Genomic DNA, 16,221 nt, shown 5'->3' with positions numbered 1-16,221 from the left:
TTTGGTTGCTTTTTTTTTAAGGACTTAAAAATTATTGTTCTGTGCTCACTTGGGCAGCATAGATACTAGTACTAAAATTGGAACAATACAGTGAAGATTAGCATGGCCCCTTAATTACTTTTTTTAAACTAAAAAATATTGCTCAGTATCTTCTAGCTCACATTTTTTTCTGGCAAAAGTCTGCTGCACTTCTTATCTTTGTTCCTCTGTATGGAATGTGACCTTTTTCTTTTTAAATTTCCTGTTGCCTTCGAGATTTTTTCATGTTTGGTTTCCAGAAGTTTGACTATGATGGGTACAGGCATATTTTCTTTTTATTATTATTATTATCATCATCATGGTATTTAGTTTGCTTGGGGGTTGTCTGAGCTTCTTTTTGGTTGTGTGGTTTGCTCTCATTCGTTTTTTAAAATTCTTGGCCATTATCTATTCAAACATTTGTTTCTCCCTGTCCTTGTTCTGTTTTCCTTGTGAGACTCCCATTTACTTATAATTTACTTATGTTACAGCCTCTGATATTGTCCCATCTTAGATGCTCTGTTCAATGAATGATGTTCCATTGTATAAATGTATCACACTTTGTTTATCCATTCAGATACTGAAGGATATTTTGGTTGCTTTCAAGTTTTGGCAATAATGAGTAAAATTCTTATAAACATTCTGTGTAAGGTTTGTGTGAACATAAATTTTCAACTCATGTGGGTAAACATCAAGGAGCACAATTGTTAAATCTTATGATAAAAATATTTAATTTTCTAAGAAACTGCCAAACTGTCTTCGAAAATGGCTGTACCATTTTGCATTCCCAGCAACAATGAATAAGAGTTCCTGTTGTTCTGCATCCTTATGAGAGTTTGGTGGTGTTGTATTTTAGATTTTAACTATCCTAAGAAGTGTGTAGAGCAGTTTTAGATTCACTGCAAAATTGAGCATAAGGTATCAAAATTTCCTCTGCCCTACACATGCATAGTTTCCCACATTATCAACATCCCCCACTAGAGTGGTACATTTATTACAACTGAATAACCTGTAGTGAGACATCATTATCACCCAAAGTCCATAGTTTATATTAGTGTTCACTCTTGATGTTGCAAATTCTATGGGCTTGGACAAACTTATGACACGTATCCTCCATTACAGTATCATACAGAGTAGTTTCACTGCTATAAAAATCTGTGCTCTGCTTGTTCATCGCCCTCTCCTCCTAAACCCTGCAACCACTAATCTTTTTACTAACACCATAGTTTTGCCTTTTCTAGAATGTCATGTGGTTGGAATCATATGGCTTTTAGTCCTTTCAAATTGGCTTCTTTCACTTGATAATTTGCATTTATAATTCCTCCAGTGCATTATGGTTTGACAGCTCATTTCTTTTTTCTTTTTCTTTTCTTTCTTTTGAGATAGAGTCTCACTCTGTCACCCAGGCTGGAGTACAGTGGTACAATCTTGGCTCACTGCAACCTCCACCTTCTGGGTTCAAGTGATTCTCATGCCTCAGGCATGCACCACTATGCCCAGCTAATTTTTGTATTTTTAGTAGACATGGGGTTTCGCCATGTTGGCCAAGCTGGTCTCGGACTCCTGCCGTCAAGTGATCTGCCCACTTCCACCTCCCAAAGTGCTGGGATTACAGGCGTGAGCCATGGCATTTGGCCTGGTGGCTCACTTCTTTTCGGTAATGAATAATATTCCACTGTCTAGATGTACAACAGTTTATTCTTTCACCTGCTGAAGGACATCTTGATAACAAGGAATAAAGATGCTACAAACACATTTGCGTGGTTTTGTGTGGACATAACTTTTCAACTAATTCAGGTAAATACCAAGAAGTGCAATTGCTGGATCAGATGTTAAAGAGTGTGTGTTGTTTTTGAGTTATTGGTTTGACTCATCTTGTAGTCTGTAGGAGTATACCTCAAGTAATTTTTAAAATAAAGGTATATATGAAACCCCGTCTCTACTACAAATACAAAAGTTAGCCAGGCGTGGTGGCACGCACCTGTAATCCCAGCTACTCAGGAAGCTGAAGCAGGAGAATCGTTTGAACCCAGGAGGTGGAAGTTGCAGTGAGCTGAGATTGCGCCACTGCACAACAGCCTGGGTGACAAGAGCGAAACTGTCTCAAAAAAAAAAAAAATTAATTAATTAATTTTAAAAAAAGGTATATAAAGAATGAAATGTGAATGGTATATTTTCTAAGAATATCTTTCTATTGCATAGAAGTCACAAAGGCTGAAAACAGTTCTATTGATTAGTTTCTCTCTCAATAGTAGATGGGCTCATTAAAGTCTATTAATTTTTTGCTTGAATGCTGAACATGGTATGCAGAACAGCAGTATTATTTACACCTGAAAAACGGTATGCTTATTTTTCTGTCATGCCAGATTAACTAAATCTAGTCAGGAATGGATTTTATTGCTACAGTTACCTTAAGTATACTATAGGCTTCAAATTCCTCTACTGGGAGACTACCACTGTCCTGTGCTTAGGAGCCAGAGAGTTTTTTTTTTTTTCTCCCCTTTTCTCTGAGTTTTCAACCATTCCAGCATACCAATACCACAGGATATCCCTCTGTGCTCTTGACCCTTCCCAAACAGTAGAAAGCTCACGGTTGGGGCAGCTAGGATTCTCCATTGTTCTGGTCCAGCCTCAGTCTTAGGTAGGCCCTGGGGCTCTTCTTCTTGTGGCAGTCAAAATCTGCTTTGCATTAGTATTGGTCTTAGGTGGAATTTTCCTACTCTTCCCCTGATAGTAAAAGACCCCTCCTTGGTATCAGTGTAGAATCCTGAGGCAACGAATGGTTTCTGCGCCTCTTTCAGAAATAAAGGGTTTTCTCTTCTACCCTTTCCCCAGCATCAGTGAGTCTCCCTCTGCATCCTGGGGACAGGAGCGTTCCTCCTCTAAGAAGCACAGGGGTTTGACTTCTAATCTCCCTTCAGAAACTTATGAAATCAGAAGGTTTTCTGCCCCTCCCCCACTGGTTTGAGGCTTAAAGGGGAAGGGTCTGAGTAAATGGGAAGGCCTTTGTCCTGTCTCCCAGGCACAAAGGCCGCTCTGCATCTCTCTCTCTCTGTAGCTGCAGATCATCACTTCCTTCATCCCTATACCACAGAGATGGCTTTCTGTAGTCTCCTGCTTTTGCCTCCTCTTAATTGGGAGTACTCTGTGGAGCCCCAAGGAAAAGTGCTTGCAAGAAAGTATAAACTCCCTTTCTGTCCGAGGCCCCCATACATTCCAAACTAGGCCATAGTTGGCCTTGTAGTTAAAGGCCTTTTAATTAAAACTCTAGGAGTTTTCCTCTTACTCACTTTTATGGTAGTTGTCTCTTTCTCTTGTGTTCTGCCAAAAGTGAAACAATGCATATATGATCGATGAGTGCGGAGGGTTGTCCTTTTTGGAATTTAGGTTATTTGGTTGCCGACACGGTTTGGCTGTGTTCCCACCCAAACCTCACCTTGAATGTAGCTCCCATAATTCCCACGAGTTGTGGAAGGGACCTAGTGGGAGATAACTGAATCATGGGGGCGGTTCCTCCCATACTGTTCTTGTGGTAGTAAGTCTCACAATATGATGATTTTTATAAGGGGTTTCCCCTTTCACTTGACTCCCATTCTCTCTTGCCTGCCACCATGTAACATGTGCCTTTTGCCTTCTGCATGATTGTGAGGCCTCCCCAGCCATGTGGAACTGTGAGTCCATTAAACCTGTTTTTCTTTATAAATTACCCAGTCTCAGGTATGTCTTTATCAGCAGTGTGAAAATGGACTAATACATTTCCTTTGCATGCTCAGCTCTCTGCTGGGCTCAAGAGAACTTATGACATTGTAGCTAACTAAGCTCTTCTTGTGGTGAGAGTGGGATTTTCTTTATGCACCTCTTTATATCCTAAACAGAAGTGGAAATCTCCTTCCACTTTGATCTGCCTTCCTTTTATATTTGTGTAAAAGTGTCACCATTCTTCTAGTGATATGGTTTGGCTGTGTCCCCACCCAAATCTTAATTTGTAACTCCCACAATTCCCATTCCACCTCCCAGTGGAATCACCCAGTGGGAGATGATTGAATTACAGGGGTGGGTTTTTCCTATGCTGTTCTTGTGATAGTGAATGAGTCTCATGAGATCTGATGGCTTGGAAAATGGGAGTTTCCCTGCACAAGCTCTCTCTTTGCCTGCTGCCATCCATATAAGATGTGACTTGCTCCTCCTTGCCTTCCACCATGATTGTGAGACTTTCCCAGCCATGTGGAACTGTAAGTCCCATTAAATCTCTTTCTTTTGTAAATTGCCCTGTTTCAGGCATGTCTTTATCAGCAGCGTAAAAACAGACTAATATACCTAGTTACCCAAAACCTGGGTAAACCTTGAAAGTATGTCTGACTTCTCTACAACAATTAATGTTCAATCAGTTGATAAAGTCTCAATCAGATAAATCATTAACACCTCTGATATAGTTTGGATATTTGTCTCCACCCAAATCTCATGTGAAAAGGTAATCCCCAGCGTTGGAGGTGGAACCAGGTGGGAGGTGTTTGGGTCATGGGGGAAGATCCCTCATAGCGTGGTGCTGTCCTTGAGATAGTGAGTTCTCACAAGATCTTGTTGTTTAAAAGTGTGTGGCACCCCCCACTTCACTCTCTTGATCCTGGTCTTGCCATGTGAGATGCCTGCTCCCCCCTTGCCTTCCACCATGATTGGAAGCTTCCTGAGGCCTTCCCAGACGCCAAGCAGATGCCAGCACCATGCTTTCTGTACAGCCTGCAGAACTGTGAGCCAACTAAACCTCTTTTCTTTATAAATTACCTAGCTTCAGGTATTTCTTTACAGCAATGCAAGAACAGACTAACACAATCTCCTTAGTAGGATCCTTTTCCACTGATTTCTCTACTATAAGTACTTATCATCTCACAATGGCTTCTTACAACAATTTTCCTTCAACCAGCTTGTCTTCCTCTAAACCTGACTTTACCATCATACTCGTTACACATGGCATTGTTTTTATTATTTATAATCATGCAATCTGATCCTATCCTGCTGTTAAAGGCTACCTTCCTATAGGAACAGGTCTTCTATTGTATTTCCATACTGATCCAGATCTTCCTTTGAATCAACATCTAGAAATCTTACAATTCAAGGCCTATTACAAAGGGGACATCTTACACGAAAAAATTCCCTGATAACACAGACAGAATTCCTCTCTTCTGAACTATATGCTGCTTTATTTATGCATCTGGACTGGTATTCAAGTTGTATACATCTCTTACATCCCTTATTAAATTGTAAACTCTAAAAAAGCAGAACTCAGATCTAATAAGTTACTGTATTCCTTCTTTTAGCTTTCCTGCATAAATATTTATCTTGCAAATTAAAACAGCAAAATAGAAAACACGACACTCTTCTTATAATCTATGCATCTTTAATGCATGCCCAATAACGACACTAAAAAATTTCATCAGTTCATAAAACACTATTATCAAAAAGAGAGAAGCAAATACACTATGACTACAATTTTTACACTATCTAAATATTTTCAGAGGAAAGCCCAATTAGGATTAGTTTGGGAACTTCCTGGCATACTTACCATTTCTACTATTAAAGTTAGATTTGTAACAGTAATCTCAAACACAAATATACTGAAATGCCTTTGCTTAGTACCATGTAAATAAATATATCCCAAATAGCCATGAGGTTTACTAAGAAAAGTCACTGCTGCAAGTAAAAAGAAATAAGCCTATCTACTTCACTAATTCGGCTAGTGCCTTATTTGGTAATTGTACTCAGGAATTTCACCAAGATGGAAAAATGGCATGCTTCTACTAAAATCATTTCCAATAAACAGGGGAGGGTATATATAAACCTAAGAAGAAAAAAAGCAGTTCTAATATTTTATGCTTTTCTGTAACAGTACTCTCAAGTATAGTTTTCAAAAAACAGCACATAAAAATCCTATATATATGCCATGTTAGTGAAAAGCCAGAGTAGGGGCCATCTTTGCCAATTAGCTTCCCTGGCCAAACTACAATCATCAGAGAAATTCTTCCAGGAGGCACATCAATACCTGATTGTATTTGACTTGAATAAAAGATCAGATCTCTAAAGTGGCATCGTTTTCAGGTATTTTTGAGAAATGCTCAAAACGAAAAATGTTTTAGTTGCTAAAACAAATAAATAATGCACCCAACAAATACCCTTATCAACTTAACACAGAACTGTTATCCAATAATTCAACTTCTAGTAATTTAGTATAATAATCACATAACAAGTTCAATACATCATTGTTTATAGTAGGAAAAAACAGGTGACAATCTAAATGTTAACCAATATATAATCTGTTACATAAAACAGAGTGTATATATATACACTATTTAATAATAAACAATATTGATGCAGATCAACTGTTGACACAGAAAGATGTACACAGCAATGCTGTTGCAAGAAAACAGGAAATTATAAAACCATACACAGTATATCCAGGTGGTAGGATTTGCAGTGTGTACCAGTTATCAATTTACTGCCTCTCAGCTTCAAATTCTGATTTCATTGCCTATGCTGCAGAAACAGAGCCATGTCCTTTATATACTTTTCCTTTGCCAGCTGGCATATGTATTAAACTTTATCAATAAGAAGGCAATGGAGATACAGTACAGAAGAAAGGCGTTTCCTTCCTGGTTCTAGTGTACTACCTTGGCAGGCTCCTATAGCCAGCAGCTTCCCCTTATACCTGATCCACTGGGTGGTTTTGTAGCAGAATGCCTCCAGTGAGACACTGCTCTATGAGCAGCTTTCCCTAACCCTCCAGAAAGGAGATTTTGAGCAAGTTTAGAGAGCAAAACACCATATCAACTTCTCTGCCATCCAGTAAGTTATACCGTCTCCAACAGGGTCTGGACCTCAACCTTAAAAAGAGAGGCCTCTTCCTGAGGGCTCTATCTCAGACGTAGGGGTTCTAGTTGCTCCTGACAGTTGCCATTCTTACATTGTCTAGAGTTCTCTTTACTTCTTACTAGTCAAACTTTTGTTACTCCAATCCCAATATCAACGTTAATTCCTTCTATTAAACCCCTGCTCAAATTACAGTTTGGGTTCCCTAATTTGAGATACAGGATGGATTTTTTTTCTTTATACTTTTCATCGTTATAAATAATAAACTTGGTTTTTTGGTGGTAATCAGAAAAGGTAAATTAATCGTATTCTGGAAAAAGTAAAAATTTCAATGCAAAATAAATACTAAGTTTTTCTAAGAAATGTGGATCTGATAAACTTGTGCCTATGATTTTAACTTATGTTTGATGTATAGTAGTCAGGGTTTTATGAGTGTCGGCTATTTGGTGCCAACAGCCCAGAATCGTCACTTCTATGTAAGCAGAAAACAATGAGCTCTGCTTCCAAAGTTATTTAGTTTCCTCAGTGTTTGAATGCTATTTTTTGTAAGTGTGTTAATAAAAGTGCATAGAATTGGGGGAAAAAAGAAGTTTTTCTTTATAGGACAGAAATATATTTGTGAGATTAAGATGACTAAATTCTTTAAAAAATTAATTTATTAAGACTATAATATTCAGTTTTTCTTTTCTTAGTAAAAATTTCTTTTCAACATTATCCAAAATTGTGCTTCTTGGTAATTTTATGTAATATAAATGATTCAGACTGCTATTCTTTTTCTCTCAGTTATGCCACATATTGGCCTTGACTAGTGGGTCATCGATCATGAGTTATTTGGACTCATGGGCGCTCGTTCATCAAGCACACAGCCTCTATCATCTGACTACTTCAGCCCCTCTTACCATGTTCAAGGATTATCAGTTGGGCTCCAGCTTGTGCATTTCCAACATCATTTTCAGCAATGCACTGATAGAACCCTTCATCTGATTTCACCAGACCCAAAACTTGAAGATTATGTTCCTTCTGAAGAAGAAAAGCATAAATAAAATTTCATGATTTAATTGAGAAATACCAGATCAAAATCTCAAAAATATGCTTTTTGGAGAGGAAAAAAACAAGTAAAGTTTTTATGATTCAATTATTACATATTATCCATCTAAGCACCCGTTAATCTCATACTAAAGCATTGACAAAGTACCAATTTAACTGAATAGATGAGTACGTACTTGTCATTCACAATGAAGAACTGAACGCATGGAAAGTCATACTCTCACTGTTTGCAAACTTACACTTTTGCTTGGAAAAAGATCTGGCACGCTAATACCATCTGACCATAGTTAAGTCCAATTTGTGAATTTAAGGTATTATTTTTTCCTAAGACTATAATATCAATAGTACTAACAGATTAGACTATAGTAAATTCAATGAAGCCACGTGAGCTTTCCTTAAATGAAAAAGTACTATATGAATGTCAACTATTATTATTGGTCCAGGAGCAGTGGCTCACATTTGTAATCCCAGCACTTTGGGAGGCCGAGGCAGGAGGATCACTTGAGCCCAGGAGCTGAAGACCAGACTGAGCAACAGAGTGAGACTCCATCTCTATAAAAAATACAAAACTGGCTGATCATGGTACTGCAGGCCTGTAGTTCCAGCTACCCAGGTTTGCAGAAGGATTGCTTAAGCCCAGGAGTTTGAGGCTGCAGTGAGCTATGATCATACCACTGCGTTCCAGCCAGGGTGACAGAGTGAGACCCTATCTTAAAAAAAAAAAAATTAACTATTGTTATTGGTATAATAAATATGGTTTAAAAATTTTCTAAAGTTTCCAAATATTGATTTTTAAAAGACTATTTTAGCTATAAGAGATTGCTTTATAATGTTAAATACTTGTGAATTACTTTTTGTAACAGGAGATCATGCATTTCAAAAACAGAAAGTATATTTCTAAGAATGAATTACTTGTATGACAAATTTGTAATGAGATATTATGTCTTTAACAACTACAGTTCTGATCATTTTTATGAATGTCATGTATAGATCTCAAGGTATGTCATTAATCTTTATTACTAAAGCTGGATAAATCTATTACTAAAATGTTAGATATTGATGATAATATTAGTAGGTAATATCTACAAAGCATTTACTATATATAAAGTATAGTAAAAAGCAATTATGGCTGAGTGTTCTTAAATACATTTGACACTTTTTAAATGCATTTTTAAAAAAGAATCTTTGTAACTATTGCGACAACAATTGTCTGACACTGGGTCACCCTTATTTTGAAGGGTCTGGCATCAGTATATGATTTAAGGTTAAGCTTTGTATAGTCAGTTGCATTCTTACATATTATGTTTTTCAAAAGGATCATCTTTCCACACTTCAAGGGGAAGTGTGGAAAGATTTCTGCTTCTTGAACAGAGAGCTGTGGAGACAACTGGGGACACACACACACACACGTGTGTGCTAATCATCTGCCAGAAAATGGTGACAGCTGTGTTTCAGAGTGCCAGTGTGTTCAAGTAAGAGTCTAGACACTAGGCTTAGGTAAGCCACTGCCTTGCTATGTGATCTTACATAAGCTACCGAAATATTTCTGGGCTCAGCTTTCTCTTCAGCCAATGAAGACATTATATTCTATGTGAATTTTTCTATTTCACTTGCAGCACATAAACTAGTATATATAAGATAACTAAGCTCTTGGTGACTACATTTAAAAATCTCTAAAGGTTACAGAAATAAACATACTTCTTTGAAAAATACTTACTACAATCTTAAAGTAATCACTTGGGATAACCATATCCCCATTTTTGACCCACTTCACAGTTGGAGTTGGTTTTCCAGTCACTTCACATTCAAATACAATATCCATAGATTCGTGAGCATATATATTAGTAGGTTGCTTCAGGAATTCAGGTTGAGCTTTAAAATAAAAAAGGAAATTAAGACATTAATGAAAACAGAACTAGTCAGCTATTCATATTTCAACCAATTTTTTAAATCATAAAATCCACAGGATTTTTACTCATTATTTGAAACTTCCACATATTTTTGGAACAGCATAACATAAATATATAATAAAAATACATATTAGGAATATAATTATCTCTAAAAAATGATTTGCTGGTACAACTAACTGTTTTAAAAGATAATTTCTGAGTTTCCTTATTTGGAATTATTTACTAAGTTGACTATATTGGAGAAATTTAAAATGTCTAAAAATAAATATTAAAGACTACTTCCCTAAGATTTATACAATTATCTAAGAGCTATAATTAGAATTCAAAGGTTGAAAAGATTGATAAAACTTTCTTTTTCAGTCAGCTTGATAAGAACAACAACAACAAAAAGTAAAACAAACGTCACATTAGAGTCCTTAAACAGCTCACTCGTGCAACACACTCCTATTACTAAGACCCCTCATTATATGCAATGGTTTTCCAGGGTCATGGAGAAAGGATAATTATATTTGAAAAAGTCTGAATATTCCAGTAGCTCCCTTTCCACATGCCCCACAGTTGTAAATTGCTGACTTACAAATAATAGATCACAATATTTTTAATTAGAAGGGTTGAAGTAGATCATCTAGTCCAGCATCCTACCGAATGATGTCATTTCCTGTATGACATCCTTGACAAAGGGTCTTAATGATCCATGTTTGAAAAGTGTGAATGACAGGAACTCCCTACATCACAAAGCAGCAAACTCCATTGCAGGCTATTTCTATGAAATAACAACAACAATGGCAATGACAGCAGCTTTATTTACAGTTGACCTAAAATCTGCCCAGCCTGCTGGGATTTTGATTGGGATTGTGTTGAATTTGTGGCAACTTGACATCTTAAAAATATTGTCTTCTTTTCCCTGAACACAGGTTTGTCTCTCTAAGTCTGATTTCTTTCATAAATGTTTTATAGATTTCAGTAAGCAAATCTCATTCATGCTTTGTTAGATAAATACCTAGGTATTTCAAATATTTTTGATGCTATTCTAAGTGGTACTTTAAATTTTTAAAAATTTCCAGTTGTTCTCTGCTAGTATGTAGGAATGAAACTGATTTATGTGTATTAACCTTTTATCCTGTGGCCATCCTAAATTCTCTCATTATGAGTTGTATCAGCTTCTGTAAATACAGTTTGGGGATTATCTACATAGACAATCATGCTTGTCTGTGAGTAGAGACAGTTTTATTTACGTCTTTCCAATCTCCTTTTCCTTTTTTAAAAAAGAACTTTTTTAACCCATTGCACTGTCTAGAGCAGGCCCTGGAGAGAAATCTAAACTAGCTATATAACTTAGGTAAATGAAGAACAACAGTACAGAGAGGAGGTAGAACCCCAGGCAAGCAGAACCTCCCCCAAGGAGGGAAATCATGTATAATCTTAAGAAACAACATACATTCACAGTGATGGAAGATCCAGAAAACATAAATCTGTACAACAAGATGAAATCAGGGAAATCTATTAATAGCGAATTTGACTTGATTCTTTCAAACAATGACAAGCCATTTATATTTATTCTTTTGTGAATTATGTATATAAATATGCTGCCATTTTTCCAATTAGAGTAGTTATAATTTTCTTATCTATATATAAGAGCTTTTTGCATAATGAGAGTTATTATTTCAAGGCTCTCAGCTCCAAACCTGTCCTTCTTTGCAGTAGTGGATGTGGACTTTTGTCAGCTGGTGCTTTGTTAACAGCACTAGGGAAACACTGCACAGCAAAGCAGAGTGATGGGCTTAATTTTCAGATTGGAGGATGCTCTTCTTTTTGCTCCTATGGTGAGGCTGATTGTGAAAGACCCAATAATGATCACCCTCTTGTAAGTTTCTCTAGCTTACTCCAGCATGTGGCTTTCTGTGCACCAGCTCTGACACACTGCATCCCACTGGCTAGGGTCCTGTACACCAGCTCCAACTCATGTCATCCTAGTGGGCAACTTTCTGCTTATCATCTGTCCAGCCCACAGCACCCCAGCAGGTGTCTTCTGCACACCAGCTCTGAGGCCTCCCAGCAGGGGATTTCCTGTGCCCCAGCTTTGGCCCATAGCTATGTCCTTTGGCAGCAGCTACACTGTCTCCAACAAGGTCTGAGCAACAGTCTTCCTGATTTTCGGATTCTCTCCCTCAGCTCAAGAGGTAGTCATAGCTAATCCCTATATTTACTACTTTTGTATTCTTTAGTGTCCTATTTTGCCCTCTTTTCGTAAGCAGATTTTAATAGTTAATAATTCTTTTTTTTTTTTTTTGAGATGGAGTCTTGCTCTATTGCCCAGGCTGGAGTGCAATGGTATGATCCTGGCTCACTGCAATCTCCGCCTCCCAGATTGAAACGATTCTCGTGCCCCAGCCTCCCAAGTAGTTGGGATTACAGACATGTACCACTACGCCTGGCTAATTTTTGTATTTTTAGTAGAGATGGGGTTTCACCATGTTGGCCAGGCTGGTCTCGAACCCCTGACCTCAGGTGATCCACCTGCCTCGGCCTCCCAAAGTGCTGGGATTACAGGTGTGAGCCACAACTGGCCATTAATAATTCTTTATATTAAATTTTCTCTGTTCAAAAATGCCTAGTATAGTTTCTGGCTCCTAACTGGGCCCTGACTAATACAGTAAGCTATGAACCCCTTATCTTCATGCTGCCAATATTTGTTTCCTCTTCTGTTTTTAACTTAAGGCATCTATTGTAACAAAGTTTTATGTTTTCATATGGTAAAATGTATAAGTCTTCTCCATTTTAGCATCTGTATTTCACTATTTTTACTCCAAAGGCTTTCCCTTCTTCTGTACTGTAACAATATTCACTTGTATGGTCTTCTTCTATTTCTACAAAACAATCTAGACTTACTAAGTATCCAGCTTTACATGTATCTAAGTGGCAAGATCAGTCATTCCAAAAAGAATGACTGATTTGAAAGATTTAATACTAAAATCTGTGTACTCTTGGGGGTTTATTTCAGGACACTAATTGGTTTCATCCATCTGTCTATTCCTGGGCCAGAACCATAAAATTATTATAACTATGCAATATGTTATAATATATGGTGGAACAAATATTCTTCCTTTATTTCCTCAAAATTTTTCTAACATGTTTGTTTAGTGTTCCACCCCCCAGATAAATTTAGACTCATCTTATGTTAAGTTTGTCTGCTCCTTCTCAAAGTAAACAGACAAACAAGAACTTGGAGTTTTCATCTGAACTGCAATACATTTTAGATGCAGGAAAACCGAGCATGTTTGCAATTGTGAGTCTTTCTATTTAGAACAAGGTTACTTAAGCTTACTTGTGTTAAATAAAATTTATGGGAGGCTACTAATATGGACTGAGCTTCTACTCTACAGATCAAATCAAACAGACTGAACCAAAGTGAAGTCACTCATGCTAAAGTTGCACATCACCGAACTGAACCTCAGTTATTTACATGACCTTCTGAGAAATCAGGAGAGTTTGTGTGTCAAATCCCCAAATGGGACACTTTTAGCCATCATAAGAAAGTCCCTTCTGCTTTGACCCTTACAATGAAAGTAATCTGCAATAAACATATGCGGCACTATTCACAATAGCAAAGACTTGGAATCAACCCAAATGTCCATCAGTGACAGACTGGATTAAGAAAATGTGGCACATATACACCATGGAATACTATGCAGCCATAAAAAAGGATGAGTTTGCGTCCTTTGTAGGGACATGGATGCAGCTGGAAACCATCATTCTTAGCAAACTATCACAAGAAGAGAAAACTAAACACCGCATGTTCTCACTCATAGGTGGGAACTGAACAATGAGCTCACTTGGACTCGGGAAGGGGAACATCACACAATGGGGCCTATCATGGGGAGGGGGCAGGGGGGAGGGATTGCATTGGGGAGTTATACCTGATATAAATGATGAATTGATGGGTGCTGACGAGTTGATAGGTGCAGCACACCAACATGGCACATGTATACATATGTAACAAACCTGCACGTTATGCACATGTACCCTAGAACTTAAAGTATTAATAATAATAAAAAAAGAAAAGAAAACCAATCACAAACTAAAAAGAAAAAAAGAAAGTAATCTGAAGCAACTGATGTTAACCAATCCACTTTGTTTCTTTGTTCCTCCTCAAGTTACCCTGCAAAAACCAACTGTTCTGCCTGCCCAGTATAGTGCTCATCTCTGTTCTTTAGATGAGGTGCTGCCTGACTCATGAATTATCATTAAAAGTCATTATATCATTTAACTAAATTTGTAAAACTTTTGTCTTTTGATTTTTGGATATTCTTTGATAATTATTTACTGTAAAGCAGTTGTAAAGGCTAGGAGTCAAGAGACATAAAATTGAGTTCTGGTTCTACCACTGGACATTTTACTAAACGTGGGTTTCAAATCCCTGGGTTACTAAATAAGGAATTCAACTACACTATTCCTAAGTACACTAAGATCTTTAGCCAATGATTTATAACTTTAACATATATCTTTGATGTGTGATAATTAACACAGCAAAAGTAACATTCATAAGTGCTTTCCACTTATAACCATTTAGTTCTCACAACAATTCTATTATGTAGTTATTATTATATTATTTCCATTTTATAGACAAGGACACTAATACACAGAGAAGCTAACTCCATAGCATAAGGCTTAGTCAGTGACAGATCTGGAATTTGAACCTAGGCAGTCTGACTCCAAAACCTATATTCTTTTAAAAAACTTTTTATTTAAGAGGATAGAATAAATCCCATGTACCTATTATGTTGATTCAACAATTATCAAGTCATGGTCAATACTGATTCATCTATGCCTTAATCCATTCCATTCCCAACCTCTACCCCACACACATTATTTTGAAAGCAAACTCCAGGTATTACATTATTTCACATATAAACATTTGAGTACCTCTATAACCCAAGAACTCTCATTTCTAAACATAACCATGATACCACTATCAGGCTGGTATCTAAAATAATTTACTGGCCGGGTGCGGTGGCTCACACCTGTAATCCTGGCACTTAGTGGGGCTGAGGCGGGCGATCACCTGAGGTCAGGAGTTCAAGACTAGCCTGGTCAACTTGGCAAAACCCTGTCTCTATTAAAAATACAAAAATTAGCCAGGCATGCTGGCTCATGCCTGTAGTCCCAGCTATTCGGGAGGCTGAGCCAGGAGAATCGCTTGAACCCAGGAGGCAGAGGTTGCAGCGAGCCAGGATTGTGCCACTGCACTCTAGCCTGGGTGACAGAGCAAGACTCTGTCTCAAATAATAATAACAATAACAACAATAATAATTTCTTAATATCACCTATTATCCAGTTGGTATTCACATTTCACTAATTGGCCAATGTTCTCACTCTGTTGCCCAGACTGGAGTGCAGTGGTGTGATCCTGGCTCACTGCAGCCAAGACTTCCCAGACTCAAGTAATCCTCCTGACTCAGCCGCTCAAGTAGCTGAGACTACAGGTACACACTACCACACCCCAGCTAATTTTTTGATTTTTTTGTACAGAGGAGGTCTCACTATGTTGCCCAGGCTAGTCTCAAACTCCTGGGCTTGAGTGATCCTCCTACCTCAGCCTCCCAAAGTGTTAGGATTACAGGCGTGAGCCACTGCATCTGGCCTCTGTGTTCTTAAAAATGATCTACTTCATTCCAATTGGGCAAACAAGATGCATTCACTGGTGTTAATTTGTTTCTTATGGTGTTTTTTGTTTTTTTTTTTGCATCTACAGATTCCTCTTTATCTTTTATTTGAAATTTGTTTAAGAAACCAAGTCATTTGTATTATAAGGTTTCCCTGCAATCTGTCTTTTGCTGACTACATTGCCATAGTGGTATTTAACATGTTATTTCTGAAAGCTCACAGATAAATGTAGAACCTTGATTGGAGTCAGGCTAGTTCCCCACCCCACCCCCCACCCGACACTACTTTATAGGCAGTTCCATGTGCATCTATCAGGAGGTTCATCATGTGTGTCTATCTGTCTTTTGGTGATATTAACAGCCTTTGGTTATCACTGCCCATCGGGCAGTGCAAAATAGTAACACTCTTATTCTATCACTCATTCTATAAAGAGAAATATCCCTTATATTACTTATTATTATATCCCCTCAATTATTAGGACAACCCCACAATTATTTGGTTATCCTAAAGTACAGTGCTTTGAAAAGGGGCAGAATAAATGCTTGATTTTTTTTCCCCTTCACTTACGTTTTCAAAACAGTGAGCTGGTTTTCTAATATCCTCTCCCAAAGGTGATTGCTGAGGATTATTCGTTTAAGTATTAAACGCCCTTAGTTTAAGATATATTTGGTTAGTTTCAATTTACTGAATTTATTATTCTTTTGATTCTTAAACTATCCCA

General features: G+C 37.5%; 1 protein-coding gene across 4 annotated transcripts in view; it reads right to left on the bottom strand.

Annotated features, from left to right (window-relative positions):
* The window catches only part of NEO1 (neogenin 1), a 249,870-nt gene that overhangs the window by 112,693 nt on the left and 120,956 nt on the right, over positions 1–16,221 (bottom strand). For all 4 annotated transcript variants that reach the window (XM_023193105.2, XM_023193108.1, XM_023193107.1 and 1 more), the window contains exons 6-7: positions 9,644–9,798; positions 7,779–7,899 (exon numbers count right to left, since the gene is read on the bottom strand). In XM_023193105.2, coding sequence (XP_023048873.1) covers positions 7,779–7,899; positions 9,644–9,798 — 276 coding nt within the window. The remainder of the gene's footprint in view (positions 1–7,778; positions 7,900–9,643; positions 9,799–16,221) is intronic.

Source organism: Piliocolobus tephrosceles, chromosome 6, assembly GCF_002776525.5.
Source record: "Piliocolobus tephrosceles isolate RC106 chromosome 6, ASM277652v3, whole genome shotgun sequence".
Classification (NCBI taxonomy): domain Eukaryota; kingdom Metazoa; phylum Chordata; class Mammalia; order Primates; family Cercopithecidae; genus Piliocolobus; species Piliocolobus tephrosceles.
This window is presented reverse-complemented; position numbering and strand designations above follow the sequence as displayed.